Consider the following 18,072-nt stretch of genomic DNA (forward strand, 5'->3'; position numbering starts at 1 on the left):
AGGTCATGATCGTGGGTCGTGGGATAGAGCCTGAGGTTGGGTTCTTCGCTCAGCAGGGAGTCTACTTCTCTCCCTCTCTCTGTCTCTCCCTCTGCCCCTCCCCACCCCACCCCCTGCTTACGCACATGTGTATGTATGTGCACATGAACTCTCTTTCCCTCTAACATAAATAAATAAAATCTTAAAAAAAAAAAGCGGTACTGGGGTGGAGGTACCATGGTCTAACGGTTGGGACTACTAACAGGGAAGTTAGAGCTTAAAATAGGGCAGCCAAGGCCATACAGAGAAGCATGTGAGCAGAGACCCAGAGAAGGAAGGGAAGCAGGTATGGGAGCACCAGGGGGAAGAGCAGTCCAGGAGCGGGCACAGCACATGCAAAGGGCCTGGGGCAGGACCGGGCCTGGCATGTTGGAGAAGAGTGAGGAGGCCTGTGTACCTGGAGCAGAATGAGCAACAGGGTGAGAGGGAGGAGGGAAGGATAGGGAGGCCCCCTCCCCCACAGGTCATGCAGTGCCTTGGGGGTCAGGGAAGAATTTGAGCTTTTACCCTGAGGGAGGCGGAGCCCTGGAATACTGGGGGCAGAGGAGGGTGGGGCCTGGCTCAGGTGCCCACAGGTGGCCTCTGGTGGCCCCTGCAGAGAAGACAGATGCTGAAGGGTGAGGGCAGCAGCCAGGAAGGCATGCTGGAAGGGACTGCGGTGGTCCAGGTGAGTGATAAGGGGGGCTGGACCCCTCTGGAGGCAGAAGAGGAGCTGCACTTCACCGTTTTTTCCAATATTTTTTTTTCTTGCCATTATAAATACTGTTGCAACCAATGCTTCTTTTCCACATTCCAAAGTTAAAACACTTTTCATATGTGTTTTCCTGATTAGAACACTCCAGGCTTCTCTTTCCGTCAGAGGAAAGCCAAATCCTTCTTATGTCTGGGTGTCTCTCCCCCAACTATCCCCACGGCTCTTTCCCGCACCTGCCCGGTGGTTACTCGGACGTCACCACCTGAGACTCTGGGCGCTCCGAAGACTTCACACCGCCCTTGAACTGTACTGCTTAACCGGTCACCACCTATCACGTATTTTACTTATTTATTTCTTGTCTGTCTCCCTCAGACAACCAGACTGTGAGCTGTTCGAGGGTAAGGATTGCAGGCTGTCTTGTCCTTAGCCCCCATTAACTATTTGTTAAGCGAACGATGAACGAACGACTCGATGGGGTCCGAAAGGACAAGCTTCCTCCCTTCCGCAGCTCGAGTCCAGCCACCTGACGCCTTGGCCACGCCCCCCGAAGTTGGGCACGCCCCCAGAGCTTGACCACGCCCTAGGAACGCGGCGCCTGCTCCTTCGCTACCCGGCGCCTGGCTCCGGACTGAAGCGGCACAGACCATTTTCACTTATCGAACTGGGTGGGGAAGCCGGAGAGAATGTCTTCCGCGGAAAGAGTGGACGTTGCCCTTCCCTCGCCTGAGGGATATCCTTGAACTCCATCTGTTTTGGGAGTGTGAGCTATGGCACCGATGCCGACTCGTGCTTCCAGACCTCTCTCCTGCCGCGGAGTCTTTGACCGGAACCCCCCCCCACAGCGCTGCGTTGGTGCCGTCCGCCCGGTCACGTGGGCGGGAAGATGGCGGCCCCCAGAGGGTGCCGCGAGCGTCGCGGTTGGTGAAACGCTGGTGCCGGCGGTGGGAGCGGTTGGCTCGGCGGCCTCGTCTTCCGGGAGCTCGTCTGGGCGTTTCGGCGGCAGGGAGCACGGTGCGTGGCCCGGGCCTGGTGGGCTGGCGCGGGGGGACGCCTCGTGGGGAGGTCCCGTCTCTAGGATTCTTTGGTTGCGGGGGGTCGAGGGGCTTCCTCCTGAGGGGTTTCGAGTCCCAGCGAGCTCCTTCCCCAGCTTCTGGGGACCCTGTCGCCGGGGACTGGATTCCCAGGTTGGAGGACCCTGGGAGCGAACGCGTGTCGGGGGCGGGTCCCGTATTAGGCGATCCCTCTCGAGTTTTGGGAGAATCAACAACGATGTGAGGAATCCAGGACTTGGGGACCCGCGTAGACAGATTTTGAGTCATCCGGTTCCTCGGGTTCTCTTCCGAGGGGAGGGATCCTGCGAGCAGCCCTGAGGGAATCCCGTGTTGAGACGACCCCTTTCTGGGGGAGACTTGGTAACCGGAGATGTTTTTGTTGAGAATTCTTGGTTTAGATAGGTCTCTGGTGGGGGTGGAAGGTCGAGGATCCTGGTCTCCTCTTTCTCCGTCACTTACTAGTTTATCAGGAAGCTTTCACACGGATGAACGGATTCCCAGATTCTGCCTTGGTTAGGGGCGATCCCCTCAACCCCACACCAACACCCTTGCCCTGCTTCCCACTGAAGAATGGGCTGAAGGTATGAGCTGTGGGCTTCCAGGAGGCTACGTGTGCCCTCCTGTGTACAGAGAGGGGGGTTTTGGGCTCCCTGCAGGAATATTTAATACTAGCTCTGGTTTGTCAAGTGCGTACTAGGTGCTCCATCAACACGCCCTTTTTTTTTTTTTTAAGATTTATTTATTTATTTATTTATTTATTTGACACAGAGTGAGTACAAGCAGGGAGAGTGGCAGGCAGAGGGAGAGGGAGAAGTGGGCTCCCTGCTGAGCAAGGAGCCCAATGCGGGGCTTGATCCCAGGACTCTGGGATCATGACCTGAGCTGAAGGCAAACGCTTAACCCACTGAGCCACCCATGTGCCCCTAAGGTTTTATTTTTTAAGTGATGTCTGCACCCAATGTGGTCCTGGAACTCACAACCTTGAGATCGAGAGTCGAATGTTCCACTGACTGAGCCAGCCAGGCACCCCTCCACGAGCACACCTTCATTCACAGTAACTGTGACGTCCACGTGCCCCTTCTACCCATTTTACAAATGGTACAGATTCACAATGGTGTATGAAGAGCGTAGTACCATGGCTGATGTACAGTGGGTGTTCAGTTCACTCAAATACGGATTGGGCACCTCCTGGCATGGTGACAGATCCCGTGCTAGGCTAGGTCTTGGGGACACAGCATTGAACAAAGTAGTATAGATACCCATGTGTGTGTGTGTACACATATGTGCATTTGATACAAATTTTTCTATTTTTTTTTAAAGATTTTATTTAATTGACAGAACACATGTGCACTAGCAGGGGGAGAGGGAGAGGAAGAAGCAGACTCCCCACTGATCAGGGAGCCTGATGTGGGGCTCGATCCCAGGACCTGGGATCATGACCTGAGCAGAAGGCAGACGCTTCACCGACTGAGCCACTCAGGCGCCCCCAGATTTCTCTTTCTTTGTATATATGGATGAAGTTGTGTCCCCTGGGCACTCACTTTCTATAGTGAGAAACTGACCAGTTTGGGGCGCCTGGGTGGCTCAGTCATTAAGCGTCTGCCTTCGGCTCAGGTCATGATCCCGGGGTCCTGGGATCGAGCCCCGCATCAGGCTCCTCCGCTGGGAGCCTGCTTCTTCCTCTCCCACTCCCCTTGCTTGTATTTCCTCTCTCGCTCTCTCTTTCTGTCAGATAAATAAATAATATCTTTAAAAAAAAAAAAAAGGAAAAGAAAAGAAAAGAAAAGAAAAAAGAAAAGAAACTGACCAGTGAAATGTACCGGACGCCAGGTGCTGTTAGATGCTGTGGGGAAACTGAAGCCACCACAAACGGGAGTGCAGCACCGCAGGGCTTGCGTCGCTGTAGCCAGCGCTCAGAGAGTTCCTGCCTGCACATTGAATATCTGAACAGAGATTAGAAGGAAACTGACTTGTGAGCCATTAATAGTTTTCTTCCAGATGCAGAAACCAAGCCCAGAGACTTTTTTTTTTAATTAATATTTTTACTTTAATGTAATTTAAATGAATTTTTTTTAAATGATTTTTTATTATATTATGTTAGTCACCATACAGTACATCCCCGGTTTCCGATGTAAGGCTCGATGATTCATTAGTTGTGTATAACACCCAGTGCACCATGCAATATGTGCCCTCCTTACTACCCATCACCGGTCTATCCCATTCCCCCACCCCCCTCCCCTCTGAAGTCCTCAGTTTGTTTCTCATAGTCCATAGTCTCTCATGTTTCATTCCCCCTTCTGATTACCCCCCCTTTCTTTATCCCTTTCTTCCCCTACCGATCATCCTAGTTCTTATGTTCCATAGATGAGAGAAATCATATGATAGTTGTCTTTCTCTGCTTGACTTATTTCACTTAGCATTATCTCCTCCAGTGCTGTCCATGTTGTAGCAAATGTTGAGAACTCGTTCTTTCTGATAGCTGAGTAATATTCCATTGTATATATGGACCACAACTTCTTAATCCAGTCATCTGTTGAAGGGCATCTCGGCTCCTTCCACAATTTAGCTATTGTGGACATTGCTGCTATGAACATTGGGGTGCATATGGCTCTTCTCTTCACTACGTCTGTATCTTTGGGGTAAATACCCAGTAGTGCAATGGCTGGATCATAGGGTAGCTCAATTTTTAACTTTTTAAGGGACCTCCACACTGTTTTCCAGAGTGGCTGTACCAACTTGCATTCCCACCAACAATGTAGGAGGGATCCCCTTTCTCCACATCCTCTCCAACAATTGTTGTTTCTTGCCTTGTCTATTTTTGCCATTCTAACTGGCGTAAGGTGGTATCTCAGTGTGGTTTTGATTTGAATTTCCTTGATGGCTAATGATTTTGAACATTTTTTCATGTGTCTGTTAGCCATTTGTATGTCTTCATTGGAAAAGTGTCTGTTCATATCTTCTGCCCATTTTTTGATTTGTTTATTTGTTTCTCGTGTATTGAGTTTGAGAAGTTCTTTGTAGATCTTGGATACCAGTCCTTTATCTGTAGTGTCATTTGCAAATATATTCTCCCATTCCGTGGGCTGCCTCTTAGTTTTTCTGACTGTTTCCTTGGATGTGCAGAAACTTTTAATCTTGATGAAGTCCCATAAATTCATTTTATCTTTTGTTTCTCTTGCCTTTGGGGATGTGTCATGAAAAAGGTTGCTTTGGCCGATGTCGTAGAGGTTGTTGCCTATGTTCTCCTCTAGAATTTTGATGGATTCCTGTCTCACATCGAGGTCTTTCATCCATTTGGAGTTTATTTTTGTGTATGGTGTGAGATAGTGGTCAAGTTTCATTCTCTTGCATGTAGCTGTCCAATTTTCCCAGCACCATTTATTGAAGAGACTGTCTTTTTCCCACCGGATGTTTTTTCCTGCTTTATCAAATATTAGTTGCCCAAAGAGCCGAGGGTCCATTTCTGGGCTCTCTATTCTGTTCCATTGGTCTATGTGTCTGTTTTTGTGCCAGTACCATGCTGTCTTTGTGATCACAGCTTTGTAGTACAGCTCGAAATCCGCAAGCCCAGAGACTTTTGCCTTGGTTCCGGTCTTGCTCTGGAGGTCTGCAGCGCGTTTTCTCCTCACGCTCCTCTCCCGTAGCTGGAGCTGCCTTGGTGGCCAGATTTCCCCTTGTTCCCGGGAATCTAAGGACTCTGGGGAGTAGGCAGTGAAGGGCCTTGTCTGGGTGTCTTGAGGGCGACCCTGCAGAGCCTGGGAGTCGGGAGTCCGGAGTCCTGTTTGCCCTTGGCTTGCCATATGACCCCACACAGAGCGCAGGGCCCCTGACGCCTTCCCAGCTCGCTCACGCCTGGCTTCTGTGGTTTCTGGTGCTGCCTCCCGTGACGGTCACCCGTGCTCAGGCAGCCGCACCTCCCCCACGAAGCCCAGCCAGTCCTGCTGACGCTGCAGCGAGCCCGAGGCGGGCCACGGCACGCTTTATGAAGCGTCCACCAGCTCCTCGTTGGTCTAGAGGACAGAGATGGAGCCCCTCCTCCAGCCTGGCTGTGTCACTTCGTCTCAGTCCGTCCACTCAGCATAGCATTTACAGTTTAGAGCTTGACTCTGGAGCCCAGCTCCCTGGATTTATTGCTCCTTACGCTGCTCATAAGCAAGTTATTAAGCTCTCTGTGTGTCTGCTTTGTCCCCTGTAAAAGGGTGACAAGCCTGGTGCCTGTCTCACAGGATTATGGGGAGAGGTGAATGAGTTCGTGAGTGTGAGGGGCTTAGCAGGGGTGCCTGGCACATAGTAGGTCCGCTGTAAATGTCAGCCGCTGGTACTGGTAGGGCTGTTGTTTTTACTGAAGGCCTCCTGAGTGCTGGGAGTATAGTGGTGAGGACGATAGACTCAGTCCCTGCCTTCAGAGTTCTGGTGCGGGATAAGACCGACCATAGGCAGCTAAACTGGTAAACGCCCTATATGATATCTCATGTGGTAAATGCTTTGAAGAAAAGTAGAACAAGGGAGAAGAGTAACAGTGAAGACTGTAATCAGGGGAGGCTTCCCTGAGAAGGTGACATTTGAGACCCAAGAAAATGAGAGGGTGAGCATGGGGGGCATTTGGGGAAGAATGTTCCTGAGGAAGAGAACGGCCCATGCAAAGGTCCTGGGGTAGGAAGCTGGAGGGGGGTAGGAAGGAGGGGAGGACTGGCAGGGGTCGGGGCAGGTCACGCAGAGCCTTTGGGACTGTGAGGGAGTTTGCAATAACGAGCCATAGGAGGATTACGCAAGGGTCCGGTTTACATGCTGAAAGGATTCACATCTCAGTTACCTGTCATGTAGCAAATTACGCCACGCTCAGCAGCTTTGAGCAACAGCAGACGCGATCTCCCACAGTTTGTGCTGGCCAGGGGCGAGGCCTGGTAGCGAGGTGCTTCCGGCTCTGATCTCTCGTGGGGTTGCACTTGAGACATCAGCTGGGGCTGCTTCAGCTGAAGGCTGGACCGGGGCTGGAGGAGCTGCTCTCAGCTTCCTGCTTTCACGTGGCAGGCAGCCGAGGCCTCAGTCCCCCACCACGTGGGCCCCTATGTAGGGCCAGGGGGGCTCCCCACGGTCCAACTGCTGGCTTCCCCCAGAGCAGACAAGGAGGAAGCCGTAGCGTCTTACGACCTACCCTCTAAAGTCACGCTGTTGTTTCTTCCATACCCTGCGGTTCGCAGTGGTCAAGCCTCTTCAGTGTGGGAGGGGCCGCACAGTGGGGATCGTGGCGGACCATGTTGGCGACCAGCTACCGCAGCCCCTCTGGCTACTGTGTGGAGGGCAGACCAGCGGGAGTCATTGCTGATATATAGGCGAGAGGTCCAGAGAGGGAAAGTAACTTACGGAAGGCCACACAGCAGGTAGATGGGGCCAGACCCTGGCTCTCAGCCCAGATGCCCACCCCACCCAGGTCCTCACTCTGAAATGAACAAATCCGTGAATGGATGAAAAACGCCTCTCACGTGGGCTCTTGGTTTTCTGCCCATAGGATCTTGTGCCCGGGAGCCCCAGTCTCAGCACAGGCGGGGCTGCAGAAGGCCTGGGCCGCTAGGCAGGAGGAAGCCAGAGGCACCATGGTGACAGACAAGGAGGTGGAGGCCATCGGGCAGACGCTGGTGGACCCCCAGCAGCCCCTGCAGGCCCGCTTCCGGGCGCTTTTCACTCTGCGCGGGCTCGGTGGGCCTGGAGCCATCACCTGGATCAGCCGGGCCTTCGGTGATGACTCCGCCCTCCTCAAGCACGAGCTGGCATACTGCCTGGGCCAGATGCAGGACTCCCGGGCCATCCCCGTGCTGCTCGACGTGCTGCGTGACACCCGACAGGAGCCCATGGTGCGCCACGAGGCAGGTGAGTGGCCAGGGCAGGGGCGCCTGACCTTCACCCCACCTGTCCCTTCTGCCTCACGTGCCCGCTCTCCCTCCCGCGTGATCTAGGGCAGGGCTTGGCAGACTTTACCTGTGAAGGGCAGGTGGTAAAACGTTCAGCCCCATGGGCCAGGCAGTCTCTGTTGCCAAGACTCGGCTCTGCGCTCGTGATTACAAGCCAGTGAACACTGCCGTCCGCGGAGAGGTGTGGCCACGTGCCGGTGGGACTTTGTGGGCGCTCAGATTTGAATTCCACGCAAGTTTCACATGTTGGGAAACATCATCCCTTTGATTAAAAAACAAATTTTTTAGGGGCGCCTGGGTGGCACAGCGGTTAAGCGTCTGCCTTCGGCTCAGGGCATGATCCCGGCGTTGTGGGATCGAGCCCCACATCAGGCTCTTCCGCTATGAGCCTGCTTCTTCCTCTCCCACTCCCCCTGCTTGTGTTCCCTCTCTCGCTGGCTGTCTCTATCTCTGTCAAATAAATAAATAAAATCTTTAAAAAAAAAAACAACAAATTTTTTAAAAAATATTTTATTTTTAAGTCATCTCTGCACCCAACGTGGGGCTTGAACTCACGACCCTGAGATCAGTAGTCACACATTCCACCAACTGAGCCAGCCAAGCGCCCCTTAAAAAAAGACACTTAAAAACATAAAGACTGGGCGCCTGGGTGGCTCAGTCGGTGAGCCTTTGACTCAGGCCATGATCCTGGGGTCCTGGGCTCGAGCCCCACGTCGGGCTCTTCCGCTATGAGCCTGCTTCTTCCTCTCCCACTCCCCCTGCTTGTGTTCCCTCTCTCGCTGGCTGTCTCTATCTCTGTCAAATGAATAAATAAAATCTTTAAAAAAAATAAAAAATAAAAATAAAAAAAAAAAACATAAAGACTGGGCGCCTGGGTGGCTCAGTCGGTGAGCCTTTGACTCAGGCCATGATCCTGGGGTCCTGGGCTCGAGCCCCACGTCGGGCTCCCTGCTCGATGGGGAGTCGGCCTCTCCCTCTGCTGCCGCAGCTCCCCTGCTCATGCTCACTGGTTTAACTCGCTCGCTCTCTGTCAGATAAAATCGTTAAAAAAACAAAAACATAAAAACCATTTTTTGCTCATACAAAACCAGGTGGTGAGTCCACCAGCCCTGGTGTCTCGTTCATTTGTTCATGTTACTCACCGGGCCGGTGTGTACGGAGCACCTGCTGTGTACCAGGCCCTCTTATCTCGAGGGACATCGGAAACGAGAAATGAGTACACTCCGTGGCAAGCCGGTGCTGTTAGGCTGTGTCTCTAACGAGTCAGCTTTGCAGGTGGGGCGGCAGGCGGGGGAAGGGGCTCTGCTTCCATCTGCTCTTTTTTGGCATTTCTCATATTCCCTGAAGTCTCCAACTCTGCCGAGGTGCCCCCGCCCCCAGGCTGCCCCAGGTAACTCTCAGTGTGCCAGCCACTGTTTTTGTGGGAGCTCTCCTTACTAAGAATGTTCTCCAAACCTCACCTTTCCCGTGATTTCTGCTATTTTGAGCGTGTGGTGTCGCAGAACACCTTGTGGGGTTGCGGTGAGAACACGTAAGTGCTAAGGAGGAAATAAAGCAGGGAGTAGGATGAGAGTGCCAGAGGTGCTACCCTTTGTAGCCAGTGGACACAGATCTGAATGAAGGCGGGCAGTTGTCTGGAGAAAGGTGCTTCAGGCAGAGGATGCAGCCTGTGCGAAGGTCCTGGGGCCGTATCCTGCCTGCTCCTTGGAGGAGTGGCAAGGAGGCCCCTGTGGCTGGAGCAGAGGGAGTGACGCGGAGAGAGGGAGGAGGGGAGGGCAAGGGGCAGGTCCTGCAGGGCCTGGTGGGGGGCCTCAGGGAGAATTTGGGCTTTTACCCTGAAGGAGGTGGGAGCCCTACAGGGCTGCGGGTGTGGAGGGCAGACCTGACTCAGATTCAGGTCCGTTAGGATGTTCCTGATGACGGGCAGCTGTGTATTCTACCCACTTGCAAAGCGGGGGAGGGCTTGAGTGGGGAGTGAGTGTTTGCTGGCCGTGGGTCTCTTCCCTCTTGGCGCGGGTGTAGGCCCCCCCCGCCCAAGCCCAGCCTCGCTCTGCTGACCTTCCTCTCTCACATCGCAGCCTAAGACCTCCTCCTCCGGGGCTCACCCCGACGAGCTCTACTCACCTGGGTGTTGTTGGGGCTCCATGTTAACCAGTGTCCCCAGGTTGTCGTGACACGCCCGTCTGTGTCTCCCCATCTAGACCAGGAGCATGGGGCACATGGGCCCAGGGGTGGGGGTGGGGGTGGGGGTCCCAGCCCAGGTTCACGCTCCTGCTCCAATCTGCAGGTCACAGATAGAAGCAGAGCCGTGGGGGGCAGGGAGCACAAAGGAGGTGGTGTTGCTGGTCTCCCCCGCCACAGTATCTGCGGCATTTCCTAACCAACCGTGAGCTGTCTGTGTGGTTCTTCTCAGGCGAGGCCCTGGGGGCCATCGGGAACCCGGATGTTCTGGAGGTCCTAAAGCAGTACTCCACCGACCCAGTCATCGAGGTACCGTGGCCTGAAACCCCCGCCCCTGCCTGGACCAGCCTCCCCTGGAGTCTGGTTGCCAGGGCGACCGCTTGGCCGGGCTCAGCGGGGAGAGGGCAGCCGCCAGGGTGGTCGCAGGCCACTGCCCTGTTCGGCAAAACCAAACTGATTCCCACACTAAACCCTGCCCGGCTGACCCGCCTCACCTCTCCCCTCCCACCCAGTCCAGTCCTTATGCCAGGATCCCGCTGAGCCCACCCACTTGTGTCCGACTCCGCCGCCGCAGCCCGCCTGGCCCCTCCCAGGTCTCCCCACTGCCTGCCTTTCTTCGTTCTTCTTCAGGGAGCAGCTTTACTGAGATGTGATTCACATGCCACAAAGTTCACCCCTTGAAAGGGTACACTTCAGTGGTTTCTAGAGCATCTACAGAGGTGTGTGACCATCCCCTAATTCCTGAACATTCCATCACCTCAAAAGAAGCCCTGCCCCATCAGCGGTTACCCCCCCATTCCCTCCCCCCTTCCCCAGTCCCCGGCCCCCACGAGCCCCCTTCCCGTCCGTGGAGGAGTCTGTCTGGATGTGTCACACACGTGGACTCACACACCATGTGGCCTTGTGTCTGGTTCCCTCCCTGAGCTTCGTGGGCTCAGGGTCTGTCCCAGGGCAGCACGGGTGGGCACCCTGCTCCTGCTCGCGGCCAATATTTCCCTGTGTGGTGGACGCATCTTGTTATTCCCTCACCCACTGATGGACATTTGGGTTGTTCCCACTTTTCGGCCACCTGAACCGTGCTGCTGTGAACGCGCGTGTGCGGGTTTCTGGGTGGGCGCATGTGTGTCTCACCTGCTTCTCACCTCCCAGAGCTCAGCCCCAGCGTCCTTTCGGCAGCTGGGGGTGACTGCAGAACAGAGGTCTCCTAACCTCTTTTGGACGTAAAGCATTCGTGTTTCCTCATGACCTTGCGGACAGAACCCCAGGTTCTTGCTGCAGCTCCCAGGGCTGAACAGTCAGGCCTGGCCTCGCCCTCCGCATGGTCCTGCGCAATGGGCTCTGCACCGGCCATTTCCACCCGACTCCCCCTTCACCTGCTGCGGGTCTCCCCCCGCCGCCCGGTCACCTCCATGTGGAGCCGCGCCTGGCCCTCCGTCCATCCTCATCGCTCCCTCATCACACAAGCCCCTGCTGGCTTCTCTCCTTCTAGAATGGCTAGAGCCCCCGAGGGTGGGGAAGGGGGTCCATCGCGGCCACCCGTGTACCCCTGTCCCCGCAGGTGGCCGAGACGTGCCAGCTGGCGGTCCAGCGGCTGGAGTGGCTGCAGCAGCACAGTGGGGAGCCGGCGGTGGCGGGGCCCTACCAGTCCGTGGACCCCGCTCCTCCAGCTGAAGAGCGCGACGTGGGGCGGCTGCGGGAGGTCCTGCTGGACGAAGCCCGGCCGCTCTTTGACCGCTACCGAGCCATGTTCGCCCTGCGAGATGCCGGTGGTGAAGAGGCCGCCCTGGCGCTGGCCGAGGGTGAGTTGGGGCGGGGGGCTGGGGTCACGGTCTGGGCGCCTGGGTGAGGCTCGGGAGCTGCACCTGTGAAATGGGGCAGCAGATGACCCGGGGAATGTGCGTCCTGGGCCCGGCGCCCAGCACTTCCCCACCGGCTTGGTAAGAGCTGGGCGGGCCGCCTTCCCTCCAGTTCCCCAAGGGGAGGCCGAGGCCAGAGGCGGAGAGCGTTGCCTGAGCAGACACTGGGTGGTGAGCAGCGGAGCTGGGATCGGATCCCTGGCAGTGTGGCTCTGGCACCCTTAACCCCCTTCGGTTACTGCGGCTTGATGCTCTGCAGGCCTCTCCCCGGGCAGCCCGTGGTCCCCTGCGCCCCCAGGCCCGGGTGTGCCCACAGAGGATTTGGAGCCCTCTCTGCCCTCCCAGGACTTCCTGTCTGGCAGGGAGGTGCCTGGTCAGCACCTGGACCCTGGGCCACGGGCTGGGGGGTCCCACGTGATGCCGGGCTGGTCATCACCTAGACCCTGGGCCACAGGGTGGGGGTCCCAGGTGACGCCGGGCGGGAGCACAAAGGGGCTGGGTGGTGCTTGGGAGCAGGGGCCGCAGTCGGGCAGGTGGCCTTGAGCCCTGGCTCAGCCTCAGGGGTCTGGTCTTGGGCAGTCATCAGGCCTCTCCCGGCGGTCGTCTTCCCATGTGAAAGCATGACCTGTCTGTGGAGTGGGGGGAGGGTGCCCATGACTGTCCCCTCATTAGACACTCGATAGCATAACACAGAGGCCCAAAGAGAGGTGGGAGCAGCTGGAGGGGACCCTGGGCCCGGGAAGGCCACGCCTTCCCCGTCTGGCCTCCCGGAGCGCAGGGTTGTGTTCCCAGTGCCTGTCGGTGGGGAGCTTGTTACCGGGCTGTGCTCTGTCCAGCTTCTCCTGCTCCTCCAGCTGTAGGTCCCTCCCTCCGAGCAGCACTGACCACCGGGGCTGGGGTGGGGTGCCCTGGAAACAGGGAACCCCCTTTCCACCTCTTCTGGTCCTTCCCGCCCTCTGGCACGCTGCCCTGAGTCCCGCGCCTGCTGCGATGGCACTGCCCGGCCAGTGAACACACTCACCCTCCTGCCCGCAGGCCTGCGCTCTGGCAGCGCCCTCTTCCGCCACGAGATCGGCTACGTCCTGGGCCAGCTGCAGCACGAGGCGGCCGTGCCCCAGCTGACAGCGACCCTGGCCCGGCAGGCCGAGAGCCCCATGGTGCGGCACGAGTGCGCTGAGGCCCTGGGAGCCATCGCCCGGCCCGCCTGCCTGGCTGCCCTGCGGGCCTATTCAGCAGACCCTGAGCGCGTGGTGCGAGAGAGCTGTGAGGTGGCCCTGGACATGTACGAGTATGAGACCGGGTCGGCCTTCCAGTACGCCGATGGGCTGGAGCAGCTGCGCGCACCCCCCTCCTAGAGCTGCCCGCCCGCCCGCCTACCTCCCTCCAGGACTCGGCACGTGGGCTGCATATAAACCAGGCTTGGGTGGATCGGGTCTGGTTTCCCCGTCCCCCCGGGGGCTGTCTGCTTGGCCCAGTCTGGCTGCTTTTGCATCCTGACTGCCCCAGGGCCAGGCTGAGGTGTTCTGTGTCCCCCACTGGGGGCCTGGCGCAGGGCTGCAGCACCCGGGTTTCCAGTCACGGGGGTGGGATGTTGGTGTGGGAGCGGGGGTCTGAGGGTGCGGGACAGGGCTGTGCTCAGGGGAGTTGGGGTTGCCTTGGCCCAGCCTCTCGAGGAACCAGGGTGCCTGGAAAGGCACTGTGGGCAAACCCAGACCCCTTGGGCCTGGGCGAGGGCTCGGCGTTCCATGGGCTGCCCCTGGGGCCTCTGCCTCCGCAGCCCGGGACTAGGCAGGGTGGGAAGGTTGTTAGGGGCTCAGGGGCCGGGGAGGGAAAGCAGACGCTAGGGTCCAAATGGACTATTAAATTATTTTTGCCAGGCCATGACTCTCAGAGTATGTCGGGGGCTCTGTAGGCCTGCTCCAAGGAACAGCTCGCGGGGAGGGGGCCAGGGTGTTTGAAGAGCTCCGGGCCATGTCCTGCTTTCATCTCCAGCCGGCCCGCTCCCAGGGGCTTGGGGGAAACAGCCCTCCAGCCTGGCCTTCGCCACACCCTCATTCTCGCCCAGCCCCTCTTGGGGTTTAGTGGTATGGCTAAGAGCCCAGCCTGTGGGTTCCCGTCCCAGCTACCCGCTTCATTCTCCAGGTGCAGCCTTGAACACCCTGTTTCACGGCCATACAGTGGGCGTCACCATAGCACCTCAGCTCATGTGGGTCCCACCTGCTTCTGTCTGCTGGCCAGCAACATCCCTGACTGGTCAAACGAGGGCATAAATGCCCAGAGTGGGGGGGGGGGGCTGTGACCGTGAGCTGGTTTTGCCACGCTGATGCCTTCTGCCCCCAGCCCTTCTGACAGGCGTCTCCACCCCAAGCAAGTCATCTCTGTGGGTGTCCTACAACTCGATTCAGCTCTAACGCTCACTGCCCGAATTCACGCAGCCCCCCCCCCCCCGGGTCCCCTCCGCACGATGGTTTGCTTGCACAGCTCACAGAGCTCAGGAAAGCACTTGACTTGCCCGTTTCTTGTACAGGATGCCACGAGCAGCCAGACGAGGGGTCCCGGGTGCTGGAGCTTCCCGCGGAGTCTGGGGCATGACCCCCCTCCGCCACGTGGATGCATTCACGCACCCCGCAGCTTTCTGAGCCCCTCGGTTGGGGATTTTGTGGAGGCTCCATGTGTAGGCGAGGCCGATTGAATCAGTGGCCGTTGGTGATTCCCCCCCCCCCCCCCCCCCCCGGGGTTGAGGGTGTGGCCGAGGTTTCTCCTTCCTCCAGCCCCCAGCCCCATCCTGAGGCCACCAGGAGCCCGCAGCCCCCGGCCTTGTTGGCAAGCCCAAGTGTGGTGGGAAGGCCTTCCTCTGGCCCTTGCCTCTCAGGAAGTTACAGGCTTTTTTTTTTTTTTTTTTAAGATTTTATTTATTTATTTGAGAGAGCGCACGTGCAAGTGTGGGGAGGGGCAGAGGGAGAGGGAGAAGCAGACTCCCCGCTGGGCAGGGAGCCGGACACAGGGCTCCACACGGGGCTGGATCCCCCAGGACCCTGGGATCATGACCTGAGCCAAAGGCAGACGCTTCACCGACTGAGCCACCCAGGAGCCCCAGTTAACAGGCTTTTTAGATTTTATTTTAAGATTTACTTATTTTAGAGAGAGCAGGGGGAAGGGCAGAGAGAGTCCCAAGCAGACTCTGCTAGGCACGTAACCTCACACAGGGCTCGATCCCACAACCCCAAGATCACGACCTGAGCTGAAACCAAAAGTCGGTCACCTAAGCGACTGAGGGCCCCAGGCTCCCTGGGAAGTTACAGACTTTTAAAAGTGTCTGGGGCCCAGGCCACACATTCTCTGTTACCACAGTGTCACAGGCACCTCAGCTACTGGCCCACCAGCCACCCTCCCTACTCTCCTCGGATTTACCTGTCCCCAGCAGCAGAGACCGGCGGGAATTTCTTAGAAACAAGGGAAAAGCAATCCACAGCCTTCCTGAGCTCAGGGCATGCCCAGTTCTGTCTCCGCCCACTTCGTGCTTCTCTCCAGCAAGGGCCCCGGGAGGACGGCTTATGGAGCCTCCCTACCGTGTGGACATTCAGTGTCCGGAACAAGTGGTTGGTGGCCTCTACAGTGTCCTGAACAGGAAGTGGGGTCACCTGTTTGAGGAGTCCCAGGTGGCTGGCACTGGCATGTTTGTCGTGAAGGGCTACCTGCCCGTGGAGGAGTCCTTCGGCTTCCCTGCTGACCTGCGGTCCAACACTGGCGGCCAGGCTTTTCCCCAGTGTGTTTTTGACAACACACTGCCCGGGGATCCCTTCGACAACACCAGCCGCCCCAGCCAGGTGGTGGCTGAAACCCACAAGTGCAAAGGCCTGAAGGAAGGCATCCCGGCCCTGGACAACTTCCTGGACAAATTATAGGCGGCCCCCCCTGCAGCCCACCACCCCGGGTGGGACTCAGCACAGCCCCTGCCCCCGGCTGACGATCGACCACAGCAACAAGCCCTCACATTCTCCACGACACCTCGAGACTGTCCAGACGGGGACGCGCCACCAGACAGGTTCTGGGGCTCACTCGGTGCCATCGCTCAACGTGAACACTTGATGCCGTTTCTTTCTATATTTATTTCAAGATTTCAGAGGCAACAGAAACGCCCTGGCAGCATGGACTTATTTGGCCGGTGGGGGTGGGGGAGGCGGGATGGGACATGCAACACTTTTTTCATTTCAGAAACTCAAATGTCCAAAAAAGTAGTAACAACGCATTAAGAGGTTTATTTGGGTAAATGGCCTGTAGTGAATTTTCCCCCGGAAAGGGGGAAGGAACGAGCGGGTAGACCTTTCTCTTTGGACAGAAGCTAGAAGGCAGGAAACTGCGGTGTCACCGTGAGCTCCTCCAGCTGTATTAGTACCATCGGGATAATAAAATTGATGTGGTGGGAAAAAATAAAGAGCCCCAGGCGGAGCCAAACCCTGACCACCCCCCAGGGCTCTCCTTCCGCTCCCTGCGCCAGCCAGGCTGTGCCCTCCTGTCCCCGCACCTGTCGGTAGTCTCTGTCCTCCTCCCCTCGTGCAGTGTCTCACTGGCCCGGCCCTCTCCCTCTCCTGGGAACTCCTTAGGGACCTTGCTCCCCTCCCACCCCTCCCCCGGTGCCCAGGCTGGGTCCTCCGGCCTCTTCCCTCCTCCCCATCCCGCTGTCTGTGGCGGGAGGATGCCCACAATTCTGTTTCCAGCCTGGGCCTCCTCTGAGCTCCAGACTCGGGGTCCAGCTGCCCTGCTACGTCTCCACTTAGATATTGCTGAGGCAACCCGAACGTAGCGTGTCCTTAGGATTCCTCACATTACCTCCCAAAACGGGTCCCCCCACAGGAAGTGGGAACTGTCATTCCAGGGGCTCAGCCTAAAAACATGAGGGTTGAATCCGTTTAAAACCTACCCAGATCTGTCCACATCTCCCTACTCCTGTGCCCCCAGCCACCATCATCACCTGCCTGGGCCTGCACAATCGCCTCTGCCCCCCCCCCCCCCGCCGCCACCTCCCTTCCCCCAGTCCGTCTTCCCCGCAGCGGCCACCAGACGGCGCCTCTGAGCACTCGAGTCAGGTCCCAAGTCCTCCACAAGGCCTTGCACGACCCTCCCCTGCCGTGTCCCCTTTCTGTTGCCCACTCTGCTCCAGCCAATCAGCCTCCTCAATGTTCTTCCAACAGGCCAGGCCCAGTTGTGCCCCAGGACTTTTGCATGTGCTGTTTACCTGGAATCTTTTCCCCTCCGGGTACCTCTCTGAAATGCCTGCTCCTTTGTTCAAACATCCTCAGTGAGGCTTGCCTGAGCGCTTGAGTGAAATCACAACCTCACTCCTAATGCTCCTTTATCCTGTGCTCTGTTTTCTTTTTCTCCATAGCATCTCTAGTTTCCTGTACACTTTTCTTCATTGGTTTATTGCCTGTTTTCTCCGCTAGAATAAGAGCAGGGGTTTTGTCTGCCTTGTTGTCCGCGACATGACAGCTGTGTGGTGGGTAAGCGGCAATCCGGAAAATAAAAATAAAGTCTAGTCTGCCGTGTTTGCCAGTTCCTATAGTTTAAATCTTCCCACCAGGGTCCACGCGTGCAGTTCCTGACCGTGACTTCTGTAGTCTGTGCCCACGGGCTTCCACACACCAGTAAGTGGCCCCCTAGCACGGGGACACACCAGGGAAATATTTGAGGAACACCCATCCACAGGGGTGCTCCCTAAATAGTGGCAGTGCATTTACACGCTAACAATCAGACCGTCAGAAGGATGGGAAGACCTACCTGTGTTACAGGAAAGCAGTCCAAGTTTGACCTCCAAACGCGGAGCCCTCAAGCAGGATCGTGCGATCTCATCTGCATAAATGGAGTTACGTATGTAAATTACATAGGGGTAACATTTCTGAAAAATCCCCAAGCACTTACCCAAAGTACTTTCAATTGTATACCTTCCTGTGCTACTTGGAATTTTTTACCACGGTATTTACTTTGACATTTATTAGGGATGGAGACGCTGGCCCCTTTACGGGCAGCGCACAGCTTGCAGAAGGCGGGGTCAGGATTCGCCTGGCCACTCAGGTTCTTGCTTCCTGGGCCCGGCAGAGAGCGTAAGGGAGTGAGGCAGGCATGAAGGCATGCTGGCGTGCACCTGTGCGGCTGTGTTCCCGTTTTTAAGGGAAGACAGACAGCAATTGACTCGATGCACCATCTCTCATTTAAGAAATGTGCATGGGGCGCCTGGATGGCTCAGTTGGTCGAGAGTCTGCCTTCGGCTCAGGTCATGATCTCGGGGTCCAGGGATCAAGTCCAGTGTCTCGCTCCCCACTGAGCGGAGAGTCTGCTTCTCC

The 18,072-nt window shown here is 57.0% G+C and overlaps 2 protein-coding genes across 2 annotated transcripts; both read left to right on the forward strand.

Annotated features, from left to right (window-relative positions):
- The first annotated feature begins 1,355 nt into the window (after positions 1–1,355).
- DOHH (deoxyhypusine hydroxylase) lies at positions 1,356–13,610 on the forward strand. The gene is made up of 5 exons (XM_026481043.4): positions 1,356–1,744; positions 7,295–7,653; positions 10,108–10,184; positions 11,434–11,674; positions 12,767–13,610. The coding sequence occupies exons 2-5, from the start codon at positions 7,380–7,382 to the stop codon at positions 13,084–13,086; spliced, it is 912 nt and encodes a 303-aa protein (XP_026336828.1). The 5' UTR covers positions 1,356–1,744; positions 7,295–7,379; the 3' UTR covers positions 13,087–13,610.
- Positions 13,611–14,621: 1,011 nt separating this feature from the next.
- Positions 14,622–17,273, forward strand: LOC113242663 (elongation factor 2-like). The gene has a single exon (XM_057312027.1). It carries the CDS (start codon positions 15,286–15,288, stop codon positions 15,634–15,636), a length of 351 nt encoding a protein of 116 aa, XP_057168010.1. The 5' UTR covers positions 14,622–15,285; the 3' UTR covers positions 15,637–17,273.
- The last annotated feature ends 799 nt before the right edge of the window (positions 17,274–18,072 follow it).

Source organism: Ursus arctos, unplaced genomic scaffold (genome assembly GCF_023065955.2).
Source record: "Ursus arctos isolate Adak ecotype North America unplaced genomic scaffold, UrsArc2.0 scaffold_14, whole genome shotgun sequence".
Classification (NCBI taxonomy): Eukaryota; Metazoa; Chordata; class Mammalia; order Carnivora; family Ursidae; genus Ursus; species Ursus arctos.